This window comes from Cupressus sempervirens, chromosome 9, assembly GCF_028749045.1.
Source record: "Cupressus sempervirens isolate cs-2001-9-10 chromosome 9, ASM2874904v1, whole genome shotgun sequence".
Classification (NCBI taxonomy): domain Eukaryota; kingdom Viridiplantae; phylum Streptophyta; class Pinopsida; order Cupressales; family Cupressaceae; genus Cupressus; species Cupressus sempervirens.
In genome coordinates this window covers 297,240,136-297,258,905 of record NC_143126.1, presented here as the reverse complement: position 1 = coordinate 297,258,905, position 18,770 = coordinate 297,240,136, and the positions used below count along the sequence as shown (strand labels likewise).

General features: G+C 34.1%; 1 protein-coding gene across 1 annotated transcript in view; it reads left to right on the top strand.

Annotated features, from left to right (window-relative positions):
• Nucleotides 1-18,363, top strand: part of LOC149538582 (FAD/NAD(P)-binding oxidoreductase) — a 272,028-nt gene extending 253,665 nt beyond the window's left edge. Inside the window, exons 10-13 of the mRNA XM_089799888.1 lie at nucleotides 6,278-6,367; nucleotides 6,481-6,594; nucleotides 17,071-17,139; nucleotides 17,456-18,363. Coding sequence (XP_089656014.1) covers nucleotides 6,278-6,367; nucleotides 6,481-6,594; nucleotides 17,071-17,139; nucleotides 17,456-17,512 — 330 coding nt within the window. The 3' untranslated portion in view covers nucleotides 17,513-18,363. The remainder of the gene's footprint in view (nucleotides 1-6,277; nucleotides 6,368-6,480; nucleotides 6,595-17,070; nucleotides 17,140-17,455) is intronic.
• The last annotated feature ends 407 nt before the right edge of the window (nucleotides 18,364-18,770 follow it).

Below are 18,770 nucleotides of genomic sequence, written 5' to 3'. Positions count from 1 at the left end.
CTAACAACATACTTAAGCTTATCATGCAATCTTTTACTATTTATTCTTATTGATTGTCATGGTGCTCTTGTAACTAGATTTAGCTTGGCCATTCCCTTGGGGATGATAAATAGAACAATGTGTTAAGGTTATCCCATGTTTAGATGTTAAGTCGTGACTTAAGACACATTGCATTATCAACAAATATTTTTGTAGGTACACCAAACCTTGTGATTATGTTATTTAAGAAGTCAATAACCCCTTTAGGTGTAGCATCGTGGTTAGTGTTAGAACTTAGAAGACTCCGAGTTGCTTTAGATTAGGTAAGTTGTTTTGTTGACTCAGACTCAAACTTGAGACCCAAATTTGACAAAGTTCAACAAATTGAATAAAACCATGAAATATAGAGATTTTTTAGGATTTAAAAATTGTTTTATACATTCTTTGATATGTAAAGTTTAAAGAAACAATAATAAATAAACCAATCAAATAGAAGCCACTTTACATACATACACATACATTAATCACATATGCATAAAAGTAGATAAAAACTAGTGTTACATAGTCCTCACCTTATAGTAGAGGGTTTCAGTTTGCTGTAATTATTGTAGACACTTCAGTGCTGTTCGAGAGTCTAAACAATCTACTAAAGTAGTTTCCAAGATGGGGACGACAAAGGACAAGGGACAAGTTTTTAGGTCAATCATTGCTTTCGCCATGTTCGGGGACTGCAAGGGGACAAGGACGACTATATAAATATAGGGAAGTTTGCATATTCATTACTTTCATATGAAAACATGGATAAAGCATGCCTTTTAAACATCATAGAACCTTAACATACAACATTTCAGTAGGCAGACTAATATTCAATATGCATTCATAATTCAGAATTTGTTATTAAAATATAATATTAAAATAATAACATACAACATCAAAATACACCCAAGAACATAATTTGGAAAAGAGTCCTTGATCACAAGTTTCAAATTCTTGATAACAACACACTTACCATCATGCCTTGCAGCCAGTAAGTTCTCAAGAGTGTTTTAGCTCAGCCACGTGCGTATTGGTAAGATAATTGAGAAATATTTTGATAGGTAAAAGAAACAACATCCTCCTTGCTTTGAGAGCTCGTAAACAATCAACTGTAGAGATGAAGTTAAGGAATAGTGTGGAGTTGAGTTGTATCCAACCCATGCTTAGTCCAGGCTGATATCTTCAATGCTGAGATGATCCTTGATGCAAGAGGGTCAAGGGAGATAAAGGGTAGACCACAAACTTTGAGATCAAGTTCTTGTGATCTTCTAGTAACTCTTCAGTAAGCTTGCACTAAACTATTTCTTTGATGCTAGCGAGAGGATTGGTGGTTAAGTTCTTGCGATCTTCTAGTAATTCTTCAGTATGCTTGGACTAAACTATTTCTTTGATGCTAGCTAGAGGACTGGTGGTCATATTGTTGTATACAAAAGCCCATGATTTTAAGTTGTTTCTCAATTTCAAACTTGAAAGAATCCTGCTTGTTGCCAAGTTCTATTTGTTTTTCTTTCAATGCAAGGATGTTGGATTCCTTATCTGTCCCTTGTGCCAGATTGATGTTAACAAGCTTTCTGAGGTCTACATTCTTAGTGACAGTTAAAGAGAGTGATCCACTAGCCCAATCAAAGACTGTTTAAGTGAAATATTTTCAACTTCTAGCTGTCCAACCTACTCAAGTAGTTCAACAAAGGCAACCTCAAACAACTTCCTCTGGTAAGCTTGCAAAGGAGTTAGAGATGACGGAGGGGTGGGGTTGCGGGGGGGGGAGAGGGGCTATCTTTGTTCGATTCCATTGTCGGTCGATGAAGAGAAGCAAAAGCACAGTCAAAAGAGAGATAGGGAGCTGTTAGAAATAGACACAAAAGATGTAACAAGGTGCAACAATGATGAAGAAAAGAGTGGAGTAGCAAGAGAAAATTGCGAGAGTCCTTGAAACATAGCCAAAAAGACTTGTGAAAGGCCCAAAAATGGGGTTGAAAGAAATTCATGCCGTTGGAAGCATGATTGAGTCAAGCAAAAACACTAGCAAAAAGTGTCTCAAGGACCAACAAAGTCGAAGGGCGCAAAGAAAATGAAAGACAAAAATTGAAATACAAAGAATGGAGAATGAATGGCGAAAGGGATGGTTGTGGAAACCAACAAAAACTTGGCAAAACTGTGCACATGAGTCGTACAATGGAAGGGTGGTAATGGAGCTTTGTGCAGGTCGCATGGGAAGACAATAGTTGTGTGCTCCTAAAACACCGTCACAAAATGGTGTGTTTGAAGACAATGACTATTTTTATTTTCAATTTTGTAATTGCATTGATTTTCATTTGAATCATTAATGTAAACATATATGTATGATATAGCGTATGAATTGAAATTTTGAACTATCAGTTGGCATTTTAATGTTTATCTTTGGCATTTGGCACTGATCAACAATGAAGTATCATACAATCAAATGATTTAGTCTTACAATTTTGTTTATTTCTTTAATTTTTTTGTATATATAAAAATATACACAAAGATGTGTACCCAAACCCCAAAGTTTATTTTTCCTCTATCTAGGTCTTGGTTCTCGTACCCATGCCCATACCCATAGTAGTACCGATAACTTAGAAAAAACTTAAAACATGCATGACGGATTGAAAAAACAAATGTAAGATGAACTTACCTCAAATGTAATGGACTTGATGCTCTAGTGCCTTTTATTCCATTACTGTTCTCTTTTCATTGTTTCTCTTCAACACAAGTTTGCAATGTTAGTTTCCGTTCTGGTAGTTTTGAGAGGTGAATTAGGTATATATGTTGTTTAAAGGGATTTGGGAGTCCTTATGGGCACGACCATCCCTCTTTTAAATTAAAAAATATATTTAAAACAAAGTGGGATTGTATTGGAAGTTGCTGAATCATGGGACTTTTCCAGGTGATTTCGGTTACAAAATGTACCGGAATCGGATTTTGAAACCAATATCTTGTGGGTTCAAATCTGGAGTTTGTGTTTTAAAATGTTTAGTGATTCTAGTTTCATCTTTTAGATAATTTTTAAGACCTTTCCTGCTGATTAGCAAGCTCTGAACTTATCTATCTTAATATTTGTGTACCATATGTATTGGTATATGACATTCTATGCTTAATTCTATTTTTTAGCTGCACACACATATACATACATACATATATGAACATATATTTGTGTATGCATTTGTGTTTATATCAGAGTAACAAGACTCGCCACTAGTTGGGTGAGTCGTCTTAGTCAGCGAGTTGCGTTACCTCAGTTGAGTCAAACTGACCCGTGACCCTTTCTCTGTGGGTCAACTAGGTTGACTCGCCTGACTTGCCTAACTTGCCTAGCTAACTCGACTGACTCATCTGATTTTTAATTTTAATTTTCTTAATACATCTAAAATTTACCTTTGCACTTATGTAATCGATGTATGTTATGTATGTGATCAAATTACCTTCTATTCATGATGTTTTTGCGTCTTTAACTTTATTCAATAATGGGTGCATGGAATTTCTTTAAAGTCTAAAAAAATCTCTAAATTTCAAGGGTTTTGTCACTTTGCCAAGTCATTGTCGAGTTACAGGCGAGTCTGAGCCGAGTCACAAGTCGAGTTACCCTTGCTGAGTCTGGGCCAGGTACGAGTCTCGTTACTTTGGTTTGTATGTATGTATATATGAACGTATTGATAACATACCCAACACTCCAAAAAAATTATGTCATACCGGCGTTTCCTACCCACATACCCATACCCATTCCCCTTCTCATTTCCATTCCCAATTTGTCAACTTAGACTGTAGGGGATGGCTAGCCATTCCCAAGATGGTTGAGGAATGTTTGTAAAACATTAGGCTGTCTCAGGGATCGTTAGTTGTAGGATTTGAGCAAAAGCGCATAACAAATCCACGAAGCCCAAGAAAACCTGCATGCAGAAAACCTGTCACGGAGAAGAAAAAGACAAGAAGAGGCAAGGGTTTGATCTGAAAAACTCAAACGAAGAAGAAAAATATTATTCAACGGATTCAATAATTTACAAAGAGATCAATCCTTATAAAGGAGATTGAAACCCGAAAAGGGTAACCTAAAGCCTAAAAAAGCTAGGGTTGCACATTATAATTAATAAAATATTAATTATATGTACCTACAAGATAGCCTAAGCAAACTAGAGTAATAGGCAACTTAATAATTAAATCAAAGTGATTTAATTAATAAGTGAAAACAACTAATTACTCTAACATTAGTTGTCCCTTCCACAAAACAGGACGATTTTGAAATGTCCTTTTTTTTTCATTTCTAGAGGGGTGGTTGGGTAGACTTCCTAAGCATCCTTCTATGTCTGAAATTTATCCTAAAGGGTACAAGGATAAAAGGAAAGGGGACACATGTTGGGAGCACTACCGAAGAGTCATTTTTATGCATGACAAACACTATGTTCCCTTTATCTTTCTTGACTACAAAATCAATTTTATTGTTGTCTTGCTTCTTCAAGTCTAAGTTTTGTATCTATGATGTTTTTCTTGGTGGTTTCCCTCATCTCAAAAGAAGCTCACATTTGTTTCTTATCCTTTTCTCGTTGATATTTACTAAATTGTATGATCAATATTTGCTATAATATCTTTCACTAGAATGTCTTTGGGTGAGGCAAAATGGTGACTTTTATTTACTAATTTAGTCGTAAGTTCATTGAGCATCTCAACGCAAGATTATTGACATTGTTATATGATCCTCTCAATTAATTTGATTTTGTAGCCAAAAGATATTGAGATCCATATCATTCAAATACATGATGCTAAAGTTTCTTCCTTTGGTATGAAGGCAAATCCCTTAGATTAAGGTTAGAGGATGGGATGTTAATAGGACTATAATTACTAATATAATCATTATCCTTTCTTTCTTCATTAACGCAATATTATAATTAATTATATTATTACTTCTATAAATAGTAAATATTGTTACTTAAATGATTATCACCACCTCCAAACTATCCTTTCTCAATGTTGTCAACACATTCTTTCTGAAGGGTTTTCCTTTTAGCAAGGCTTGAGTTTTCACTAATGCCAAGCTCATAAAATGTTTTGGGCACTCTTGAAGTTTCTCTCTTATGGATTTAAAATCTTCTATTCCCATGTTGTCAATTGTTAATATGAACCAGAAGCCCATTTTTATTATAGTTATAGGAAACTTGTGATTATCTAGTTTATCGTCGTTTACAGATTCAACAATCGAAGCATTCTTCAACCCAATATTGGTGCCATATGCATTCTATCATAATTTGTAAAATTAGTTTTTATGTACTACTTAACTGCATTGAATGCATCATGTGCTTGTACATCTGAGCTGGTGTGAATTTGTAGCCAATAATTCACCCACAACTTCAAAGCTAATTCTATATTCAACTCATATGGTTCCAGTAGAGTTTACCCTATTTGCGACTGCAGTACTTTCATCTTTGATTTTAACAGCTTAATGAAAGATTCTTCAATTATGTCTACTGCAAAGATGGTGGATTAGCTTGGCAAATATAGTAGTTAAGTTGTTGGTCCAACACTTCTTTATATAAAATTTTCAATATTTAGGAGGTGAGTCTCGTCAGCTATGAGGCTTGTGTGCACTCTCTTACAAGGAATAATTCACATAAATTTAGGTTTGAGTTAAGTATCTTTGCAGTTGGTAAATATCATTTTTCTTTAGCTGTATTTTAATATAGTAGAAATGTTTCATAATGGTTGAATTGTTTCTTATTTGTATGTATCATATAGGATGAAGTTAATGAAGTAAAATAATTCAGTAATGTTTAAATTTTTTATTTTAATGTATGCCCCAAGTACCGACAAGTCACCTCTTGTGCAAGAAGTGGGGTTTGACGTATCTATTAATACTTCTGTTGCATTTCCAATATAACTTGTAATGGGAATATTATTATTTTCAATGATTAGATCAATAATAACAAGTTACATATAATTTGAGAGATCTGATAGACATTTCAAAATAGGAAGTCAAATATCTCAAATGGAATGTGCAAAGGAAATTAAAGGAAGGCTTAAAATAGGAAGTCAAATATCTCAAATGGAATGTGCAAAGGAAATTAAGAGAAGGCTTGGGTTTAGAAGCCCATCAATTTGAACAAGATTTACAATTATTTAACAGCAATGATTGCTATCAAATACATTACAAAGATGGTTTCTTGTTTGAAATTATTGCTTGATAAATATTCGTGTCACAATTCCCTGTTTTTGCTTAAAGAAAAATGCATGATATAATATTTTATGGTTGCAGGTGTCACTTTTGTATGCCAATGTATCTCCAGATGATATATTGCTTAGGGAGAAGCTAGATGCTCTCTCTGCTAGCCACCCAAACTTCAAGGTAATATGCATTCTGTAAAAATATTGATATGACTGAGTGAGGAGTCCTTGAGAAAGGGATGTTGTATAAGCATCTTGGAGCAAGTTTTAACGTTATTTTGGTTGGAAATGCAGGTTTATTATATAGTAGAAAAACCGACGAGTCATTGGAGAGGTGGAGTTGGTTATATATCAAGTGATATGATTGTAAAAGGCTTGCCTTGTCCTTCAGAAGACACCCTCATACTTGTATGTTAATCTCCTCAAACCTTATGTTCAGTACAAAAAAAGCTATACTAGTTTGTAAAATAAATTAAGAGTGCTTTTTAACCAAAAAATAATAATTAAGAAACTTTAATAAATATAAATATAAATTCTATAATTCTAATAGGACCACTACCCAGTTATTTCAAGTGCATCTACATTATTTAAAAATGAAAAGGGCCAATATTATAATTGATCAAGATATTTACATGCACCTCTGGCCATGGCATTAGATCATGGACAAGAGCATTTTGCAAAAATGAAAGAATTCTAGTTGTGTCAGAAAACTTGACATAATAGAGCCAGAATTTATGACCTCAATATATGTAAGAATTATACTTACACTTGAAATATCTTTGAAGCTCAACATACCATGCTGGTTTTGTTCATTTAATGGCTGATCGCCAATCTCATTATATAAAAAGTTTATCAAAATTGTGGAATCTAGAATAGTTTATCTGCAATACTATATGTCTCTTTTTGCTAAATTCTTCTCCCATGTTTGTGGAAAGATTTCAGGCTTTAGCCATCTCGTCTTCTTGATGCCCTGGCTGCCATGCTGGAGCCCAAGGCATCAGTTGGGGCCTGTAAACTTGTCATGATCCCTCCTAAGAGAATCCTATAATTAGATAAAATATAATAATAATTCATATACTATTGTTGATTATTCACAAAAGGAATAATATTGATAAACTATATAGATAAATACTTATGATTTATCTATTTAATTATATTATTCATAACAATATAATAATAGTTTTATTTAATTGTTTATATTATTCATAACAATATAAGTTATTATTTAAAATATAAACATATTTGGTTAATACGCAAATATACATATTTAGATCTTGAAACTAATATAATTTAATATTTATATAATTAATTGTAAATTGATTTAATTATGAATTAATTAATTTAATATCGATCAATTCTCCCTTATAATTATATATATCAAATATTTTATAAGAATATCATGAAATAAACATATTCAAGAATAATGTTATAATTGTAATATAAATATGAATAATATATTACTTTAAAATATGAGAAATAAATATTATTATAAATAATATATAGAGTAAATATATTATGTAATAATATTACGAATAATGATATTACTAATATTATTATTAATATAATTATACAATCAATACACGAGTTTAATAAAAAAACTAAATCAACATTTATATAATCAACATATATAACTAAACAATATATTAATAAAATAAATAAACATTACACGCCTATTCACTCAAAAGACACATCTTCTCATGAGGCAGCGGTATTCAGATTTGAAAAAAAGGCATGAGTAAGTACACACAACGTGGGATTAACTCAATTCAAATGGTAAGTCCTTATCTCTGCTGCTAAGAAGGCATTCTCATCATTGCACATCCATCTATTATCTGATATAGCTATATAAGGAAAAATAAATATATGAAATAGGATTAGAGGTGACCGGTTTGCAGTAGCGGATAAGGAGCAGATTACACACAATGCGTAGGACTCTATTATATTCAGAAAATTACACCAACGGAGAACACACAGCCAGTGACTGTGAAGAGAGAAGAGGGCAACGAGATACATACATTCAAGCATTTCTCTAATTGGCAACTCAAGCTGCAGGGACTGATTCCAAACATCAAATGCACCAACACTACAATGATCTTGGTGAGACATTCTCATAGAATGAGACAATCGAAATGCTTCACCGAGTTAATAATCAACAAATGTATCTGCCTCTGTAGATAAAGTTGTATGGCAGAAGTGTCTTCCCGAAGATGATAGCTGTGCGGTCTCATTGCCTTTAATGGTTACAGTATACACTGATAATGGATTTGATGGAAATGCATTAAGCCAAAACAACTGGTGGTTGTAAAGACAAATTCACAGAAACCTTGAGTCAGCCAATCACAGTGATTACAGTCAAAAAGGAACGTAGTCAAGTAATAAGCGACCAGCACATAGATCAAGGTAATAAGGAAAGACACAGTCTTTGATAATCACAGATTGAAACAAAATACAGAGATGATGTGCATGTGTCCTAACAATTATCAACTTCAGATAGTTTTAAAAGGAAAGTCGCACCAAACAAAGGACCCTCAAATTGGGTTCATTACAAAACTGGATTAATCTTTAGAAGAAAGCACCTTGGCTTCCACTGAGCTCTTTATTTCCACTTTCTGGCTCTTGGCATAAGGTTAACCTGCATCCTGTTAGATCAAGATCTTAGGAAGCCTACTTCTGGTATTATCTGACAAAAGATGCTTTTCTATGGACTTAAAATTTTGCTGGTTAAATTAAAGGTTATTACCAAACTGGTATCACAGAAAACGTTTCTAGTGGTATATTGGAAACTAAAACAAGAACAAGAAGAATATATGAAATTAGGAATAGTCTCATTGTGATTATGAAGGGAGGGAACTTAGATAGAAGGAATTCCTGTAAACAAGATAAGGGAAAGGAAAAGAGGGAACTTACTGAAATCTTTTACAAGAAAGAGGCAATAAAAGGAAGTAATGTGCTGGGCTTTAGTGCAGATTAACGCGGGAAGGTGTGTGTTTCTGACAAGGTTGTGTGTAAGGCCCAAGAGGATCATTAGGGGAGCATAAGTGGACTTTAGGGCCAGGGAGGTAGAACCTTTAATTGCTTGAAATTCTGAAATTAGGCTAAGTCTGAAATCCTGTCAGCTGAAGAAACCTAGAATCTTTCCCTCTAGGAGTTAAGATAAAGATTCTAGATTCCTTCAGCTGACAGGATTTCAGACAGCCTAATTTTACAGTTTCAGGATTTTAGACTTAGCTGAATTTTAGGACTTAACGTTTGTCTTTCAGCATGATGTCCAGTAGATGAATGGTTGTAACCTTGAGCCCTCGTCTCGTGTAAGACCGTTACTATTCTTGATTATGTTATGGTTAGTTGGAAACAGACTTGTATGTTTAACCATGATAGGAGCTTTTGCTTTGGGCTTAAAAAGAACATCTTTCTTTGGATTGATAGTTTAGTATTCCACTCTTGGGATCTGTGGATGTTATCTGGATCTCCTTTGGGTATTCTCATGATTCGTGTGATCTTTGATTTTAAGTTATCATTTGGTGTTTGGGGATTGTTGGAAGTGTTTGTAAGACTTCCACTGGTGTAGGTGGTTATGTGAGTTTGGCCATGTTCTCTGTTTTATTATCTCGATTAGATGTTTCATTCTTGTACTTGTTTTCTTTATATTGTTAAGTGACTTATCTTAAGAAAAAATAAATTCAGTGCACGTTTTATCCTTGTGTTCCAAGGATCTCCGGGTGGGGCATTACATAAACCAGTAACGTTGCATTTCATATGTAGCCACTAAATTTAACACTTCCTCTTAGCAAATATGAAATCAACTAAGCAGTCATGGATTCTCTCTACATGACAACCCAAGCCAATTTACACAAATTAATATTATAGAACCACTCGACCTGATTACTAGAATAGTTTATTCACAATTAATAATCATGGAATCACTCAACATGATAGCCTTGTAAGAATTATTGCTAAGCCTTTAATCACGGACTCACTCAACATGAACTGTCATGGAATCTCTAAACATGATTTTCACTTCCTCTGGGTGAAAGAGTTATCATATCTGATTCTTATATTCTTATTCATTCACACCAGAATAGAAATAGGCACAACAAAAATAAGACTTAATTTCATTTAAGTCTCAAGATTAACAATACCTGGCTTGTCTCTGAAATAGGATAATTCACCTTTGATAAAGGCTTGGTAAGAATATTAGTGGTTTGTTTATCAATGTTGATGTATTTCAGCTCCATAGCTTTCTGTAGCACCATGTCCCTTTAGGAATGAAATTTAATTTCTATATGGTTGGACTTCTCATGGAAGACATGATTTATATAAATCTTTTTGCAGCTCCGATTATCACAAAAGATTATGGTAGTGTCCAAGCATTCTCCAAACAATCCACCAAGAAGCTTAGGAAGCCATACAGCCTCTCGGGCTGCTGTTCAAGCTGCCACACATTCAGTTTCAGTTGTGCTTTGAGAAACACATTTTTTCTTCTTGTTGCACCAAGAAATCATAGAAGATCCAAGGCTGAAACAAAAACCTGAGATTCTCTTTCTGTCCACAATGCTTCCAGCCCAATCAGAATCAAAGAACCCATGAAGTTGAAGATCATTAGTGTGGGAAAAATTCAATCCATACTTTAGAGTGCCCCAAACATATCTCAGGATATGTTTGGCAGCGATGAGATGAAATTTCCTTGGCTGACACATAAACTGACACAGGAGTGATTGGAAATCTATCCCATCCTTTTGTAAGAACCCTCTTGCTACAAATATAGCTTTGAATTTTTTCACACTACCATCAGCAACTGTTAAATTTGGAACAACCACTTAGAGGAGATAGCTGATTTTTACCTTTTGGATGGGGGACAATCTCCCAAATATCATTTTTTATGATAGATTCATATTCCTCCACAGCATCTTTCCAAACCTGCTGTCCTATAGCTGAGTCAAAACAAGAAGGTGCAAAGTCAATGATATTACACATTAAAGCAACATAACCATCAAATTTCTGGGGCCTTTTACTTCCACGAAAAGTTCCTCGAGGAGCTGAATAGTTTTCAGCATCTTGCATGGTATTTCTTGCCCACAAGGGTCTTTCCTTTTCATTCATTTGTACACTTGGACCATCTGAACCAAACTGATTTTTAGGAGGAGGGTAAGCTAAAGGAGAATTCTCTCTCTCAAAAAAGCTGGGAGAAGATGGAGCAACAAGGGGGAGATCTTGAAAGTTTTCTAGAACTTCCATTTCAATATCTAGAGAAGGTTCAATAGATCTTCTAGATTCAATATTTTCTTCAAATGATACATCTCTACTTCACTCAATCATATTTTGACCCAGAATGTAGATTCTATAAGCTTTAGATGATTCACAATAACCAACAAAAATTGCCTTCTTTTCTGAGGCTTCTAATTTAGATCTTTATCTTTGGGAACATGAATATAAAATGAACAACCAAAAACTTTGAGATGACTTACATCATGTTTGGAACTAGAAAAGGCTTCTTCTGGAGTCATGTTATTTAGAACTTTTTGAGGACTTCTGTTTTGAACATATACTATTGTTCTGCAAGCCTCAGACCAAAGAAAAATCTGTAATCCTTGATCATTAAGCATGGCTTTAGCAGCCTCAACTATGGCTTTGTTTTTCCTTTCAGCAACGTCATTCTGTTGAGTATTGTATAGGATGCAAAACTCCCTCTTAATTCCTACTTCAACACAAAAAGATTGAAATGCACATGAGATAAGTTCACCTCCATTATCAGATCTAGGTATCTTGATTTTCTTCTCTAAAATGTTTTCAACTAAGGCTTTAAACTCCTTAAACTTAGATAAAACTTCATCTGATTCCTTGGACATAAGAAAGTAGATCCATGATTTGTGAAAAATCATCTATAAATGTGACATAATACCAAAAACCACTTAAAGAAGTTGATGACATAGGCCCACACAAATCAGAATGAATAAACTCTAACGCATGCTTAGCTCTACTTTTAGTGGAATGAAAAGGACTCTTAGTAAATTTTCCCAAGACACAACCTTTTCAAATACCATCATGAGGGATGCTGAGTTTAGGAAGACTGACAACCAACTCATCCATAGAAGAAAGAGATTCTGAGTTGAGGTGACCAAACCTTTTATGCCATAACAAATTGTTATCAAAAGTATCATGATTTAAAACTTGTACATGTTTTTTTGAAAGTTTGTAAAGACTTTCATGACAAACCCCAATCGTTGAGCTGAGCCCTAATCAGAATTTTTCTTCCAATCAATTACTTTTCCATCAGTGAAAGCAACATTGAAACTTTTATCCTCTAAGGCTGAAATGGAAATTAAATTGATTTTGATTCCAAGGACAAATAACACATTACTAAGCTGTAGAGGGATACAAGAGTTTAACTTGAAGGAAGTGTTACTAGCCCCTTTTATGGAGTAAGATGCATCATCACCAATGATAACTTGCAGATGTGAATCCTTTTCTCTCAAAATTGAGAGATGTTGCTTATAACCTGAAATATGACAAGAAGCACCACTGTTTATCATCCAACTGTTGCAATCAGCTGGAATATTACTAGACACGGCTGAAATGAATAGGAATCGTTCTGATTGATCGCTAGAGTTCGTTCTCAGATGGAGATGAATCATTCACATCTGTGATTTAGCTTCACTGGTGCAATTTCTGGCAAAATGACCAAACTTTTCACATTTGAAGCATTTCACTTTGAATTTGGATAGATCTTTTTTCCTTTTAAAGTCAAAAGAAGAGGATGGATTTTTTCTTAAAATTCCTTTTGCTCCCTCTTTTGTTGGAAGTACGTGCAGCAAGAACTTGATCCTCCACATTATGAGATTTACGAGAATTTCCTCTCGCCTCCTGCCTGCATTTGAATGCAATCTGATCTTAATCTATCAAAATTTGGTAGCTTATTTCTACCACTAATGCCTTGTATGAATGATTCCAAAGAGTGTTGGAAACAGGTGAGTCTCCTTTGTTTATTTTGATATGGAAAAGCTGCATATGAAGAGCCAAGGCTCTGCTATTGTTATTAAACTCATACATGTTGTGAAGATAATTATACATCTCCTCAGCAGATTTCAACTTAGATAAAGCTGGAACTAAATGATCTTTCATATAATCAATAGTAATCCATTTTGCCAAGATTTTATTTTTCTTCCAGGTAGCTTTCTCTGCATTGTCGGCTAGCTCTGTAACTTCAGATTCCACATAATCGAGAAGATCATTTTCCTCAAGAACCAGTAAAATTCTAGACTTCCAGGATATAAAATTTGAGGCTCCTTCCTACCTACTTTAACTGTAAGACCAAGCACCATGATGAAGATAAGGAATTCACATAAAAGAGCAAGAGAAATGTTCTGGTTCAAGCTTGAAGGCACTAACCTATCTCTGATACCACGTTGAAATAAGAACTAGAGATAGCAAAGTATGAAATCTGAGGAAATGATTATTCTGGGAAAAACCCTCTTCACAGAGGGAAACAACCCAGCCCACAAAAACTTCCGGAATTTATTAATAGAAAAATATTACAGAGTCAAGGTTCTTCAAAATCCAAAAGAATTGACTGAGACCAATGCATAGAGATTGATTGATCACTTAATACAATCGATGTGATAATAATCGAATAAACACATTCATAACAGAAGGATGAAGCTTACAGGAATTTGATCAGCAATGATCAAATATTTAGTACTGCAGGAAGACTAAACAGAAATCAAATCAATTGACCAAGACACAGGTCAAATCATATACAGAGAAAGCACTCTCGATATCTTGAAGAAGACACCAGATAATTAGAACATGATTGTCGATCAAAGTCGTTGTTCTCTAGCAAGAAGAATGCACTAGACAATCTAAATATCTCCAGCAAAGAAGGATACACTTATACAATATGCACGACTCCAGTGAAGATGATGCCAGCACATCAGCGCTGAAGGTTGCTTCAGTTTGAGTGAAACATGCTTACATCTGTTGAGTCAATATTAAACTGAAACCCAGAGTTCTGCACCAATGAACCCGTTAGTGATAAAATTCATTCATCCAAAAATATAATAATTTCATGAAAAGTGATAGCAGCATACACATGTGAGTTAAATCAGTAACATTGTATTTTATATGAAGCTACTAAATTTAACATATTCAACTTTTAAATATAATAACTCCTTTATAATTCAATGATAGAGTCTTCTTGTGCACACTTTTCACTAAAGAGGCTTCTTCAACACAACGTCAAATTAGCATGAAGCTTATACACTCATTTATTAAGTTTGACTTAATAAATAACTTTCAATACGCAACTCATTATTAAAACCCAATAAAATACTGAGTCGGGGCTGAGGGTGGCACAACAACACTGCCAAAAATGGAAACCCTGCTCACATGACTTACTATAAATAGCAAGTCACAAAAACTGAGACCCTCAAATCTAAATGTCAGCTCACGAGGGTTGCAAATTGCAATGATGAATTGACATACCCATGCTTCTGGGCCCTGCTAAATTGGGGGCATTACATACAGGGAGAGAATCAATATCTAAGAAAAAAATCAGAATCTCTGGTCAAAGTCAGATCTAGCTCAATACAAATCTAAAGTGCAATACTATAATCTGATGATGTCAGTGCTTGTATCTCTCCTGAGACTGTCATTTTCTCCCACACATTGAAACCATTCATATCCTGAAAAGATTAAAACTGACTCTCTTTATAGGAAAGTTAGAAGTCCAATCAAAATAAAATTTATTATTAATGATCATATTTTAAGGAATCAGCTAGAAACTGAAAGTTATGAATACTTTGAAACGTAATGTAAATGGAGTTCAGTTTTTGGCTGGGGAAGGCTATGGGCTTCCTAAGTTATACAGAAACACAAAAGCATCTGTTGAGCTCTTTTTGGGAAACTGAACTGAGAATAGATTTTGCTGGTCTGAGAGCCAGTATTCTTATTCTTTGCTGTTGATTTTTTTGATGTTCAGTTGGTAGCCGTTCTTAATATATGTTTTGTCATTTGATGAATATTAAACTTTTCCCTTTATATATATAGATATATATTCTTTGTGCATCTAGGATGAAATGATGGATTGATTACGTGATCCTGGGTAATCAATTATTGTGTTTGTTCCTATTTTCTTTTCTCCCATTATTCCTTCTTGATTCTATTTTTACTTTGATTTAGCTGACTTTTCTACTATCTAGTTAAAAGAATACCTCTGAGAAAACCAAATCCTTTTATACCAGGGAACTGCTCGTCTGAAATGCAGAGGAAGACTATACAGTTAATAGTTATCTATCATCTGTTGGGACATTTGTCGTTGCCCATTGGATAAGTCAAGACTGTCCAGTGTTTTGCAGCTAAATATCACAGCAACAAATTCATTTAGCTACAGAGATAAATTTGCCTCTTGATTATCAAGAAAAGCCTTGACCTAGAGAAAATGTCAAATTCCTTACTAACTTTAAAATAATCACTCCACTGAACCTTAGTGCAAAGGAAAAGCACGTGACTGCAGTCTGGATCAAACTGAAAATGTACATCAGACCAAGATGTACTGCTGAAAACCTGTTTGTGCAACCTTTGGAAATTCATCAAAAACCTCAGGAACCACTTGCTGTAACAAGTCATAGGAATCCTCAAGAAAGCATTGAAAACCTAGGGACATGAAGATTGCTGAAAGTGAATATCAAAATAGACAAATCTGAGCTGAATGATCTCAATTCAAGCATTCTACAAAAATATGCCTTTGAATCCTAGTGAAAATTCCTAGGTTTTAACAGCAATTCTTCGACAAAATCTTCAAACCCTAGGTGACAAAAACTTATGCTGATTATGATATATTTTTCTTCCAACTGCCAAAAACCTGCCCTGCAACACTAGGTTTCGATCAGAAATCAGCATTAAACCCCAGATTGCTGTATATGTAAGCAGAGAGGTCCTGGGTCTTTGACGAAATCTATAAATCTATAACAAAAATGCCCTTCAGAAACTCAAGGTTTTACAATCAATAATCTAAAACTGGCAAAATGCTGCCTTAAACTCTGATGGGAGTTTGGAGAAGGTACGAAACTGATGAGAGTGTCCTGCAAACTGATAAAATAAAGGGAAGCGAGAAACAAGGTAAGGTGTTCCTTTTTCACTCTATAGTCTATATGTATATATGCTTCGATGATCAAAACAGGTGTTTCTCAGACCCACCAACCAACATTGTATGTTTGGTTGTTTTACATTTTCCCTGTTCTGTTCACCCACACAGCTTCTTTTTTAGTGACATCATCATTTCTTTAACAAGGTACATAATGGGTACTTACATCTTAAGATGATTACTACTTACATATAAGCTCATTTGCCAAGTATACTTCAGGACAGACTTGACATCAGGGAAATGCCAAAAGTGAATGTTATGTCAATAGACATAACGTCTTATTTCCACATGAAAAGACAATAAAATAGATTTTTTAGGGGGATGAAATTATACAAACTCATCAAAAAGCATGTTGGTTATGTCATCATTAAATTTAGTAATTTCAAAACACAACAAAGATCTTTAGAATCAAACTTCGGATCATTAATCTGCTCAATCCGTAGTTAGCATTTGGAATGCTTTTAAATCAGACATACATGTGCTGTCTGGATACCTAAATCATTCATTAGCTGCTAAAGAGATAACCCAAAGGCAAGACAATTTATATCTGTTCTTTTCGTGGAGTGATGATTTTTCTTAAGAAACACATCATGATAACTAATATAAATTATGAATTCAGATAAATTTGATCTAAATAATTCATTTGGTTGTCTGGGAAAATTTTCCAAATTTTATAAGAGATGGTGAAGAGTGGAAAACCTTGTCAATAATGGGTAGTATTGATTTTAATTACCTCATCTGAACAGGTATGTGGCCCTCCTGGATTGATGAATCACATCTCGGGGGATAAAGATCCTGACAGATCACAGGGCGAGGTATTTAGAATTTTGGTTCATCTGAAAAAAGTCAGCATCACTTTCCCATTGTTTTGGTGTGAAAATTGAACATAGCTTGATTGTCGAGGACATTGCATGAATATTTTATCGCATGTATGTGCTTAAATAAGCATTAAGGCTTATAAATTAAGTAGTCAGCGTCACTTTCCCATTATTTTGGTGTGAAAATTGAACATAGCTTGATTGTGGAGGCAATTGCATGAATATTTTCTCGCATGTATGTGCTTAAATAAGCATTAAGGCTTATAAATTAAGTTAAATATTCAAATGCTGACTTCTGTTCTTTGGGACTTAGGTGTCTGGACTTCTCAAGAAAGCAGGGTACACAAAGGACATGGTATACAAGTTCTGAGATAAAAAATTCTCGCCTGAATAAACCTTTGCAAAAAGGAAGGCTTTAAGGCTGCATTCCTGTAAATTTGTCACAAAAATCGAAGCTAATCAGAAATGGAGTTTGCATTTTTCAGACTGATCACGTGAACTCCACTTTATGGAAAAAATTGAAGCTAATCAGAAAAAGCGTGGCTAGCTTTCTGATATTTCTTTTCTGGCCGTGTTCTTTTCCTTTGTCTTTAAGGAGATAGAGGAGATGAAGATATACAATATTTCATTCAAGAGAAGACAGTTTTGGCCTTCATACTCGCAAATTATTTTATTGTTAAGTTGGCAAGGCGAGGTTATGGAGTGATAATTTAAAAACAATAAAAAAAAAATAGTGTTTTAAGGCACGGTAAATCTAATATTACGAGACATATTAGTTGAGTTTACGGGCAAAATTCACTTTACAACACAAATGGTTAGGCATCTCTGAAGTAGCTACTAAGACATTTTCTAGGAGATTAACTTGGCCATGCAATCAGGGTTATAATTGGAAGAAGCCACGGTGAACATGCAAGTGAATATCAGGGCTCAAACATATCAACAAGGTGTTCTACACAATAGAAAGGTCCCTGACGAGGAAGAAATGATGATTTTTTTAGAGATATAATAGGTTTTCCATAATGTCCCCAGGTGAAATTATGTAGCAGACTTGCTCAAACTCGTTGAATCCTGAGCCAAGTGACCTTGGCTGAGTCTTAGAGGTCCTAAGGTTACTTGTTGAGTCCCAATGATGAGACTTGACCAAGAAAGTTAAGTTAGTTGTGAAAAAAAAAAAATTTTGTTTTTTCTTCTAAAAAATAAATCACCTATTTGTTTTTTTCATACTTTACTTATATTTTATGTAAATACTGTTAGGACATTTGAGATTGGTTCTAGATTTCTAGGATTTATGAAGAATTTGGATTTTGGAAGAATACATTTTTTTACATGCTTTCAGTAGTGTGTTCTTTTCCATAGTTTTTGTTGACTTTTCCATGATTTTTTGATACTTGGATTTTTGAGGAATTCCTCTCATCCTTTGTACATATCTAAGTTTGTTGTTTCCTGAAACTACAATTTGCATCTATACTTGTGTGATCAAAATTCTAAATTAGCTTATTAGTTTCCACCAAAGGCAAGATATTGTTGCATTCATTCAACTTAATTTGTCAATTAATTTGACCAATCAAATTATAGAATTTAATACATTAAATAATATTAATTGTTTATTCTTTTTCTTTTCTTTTTTG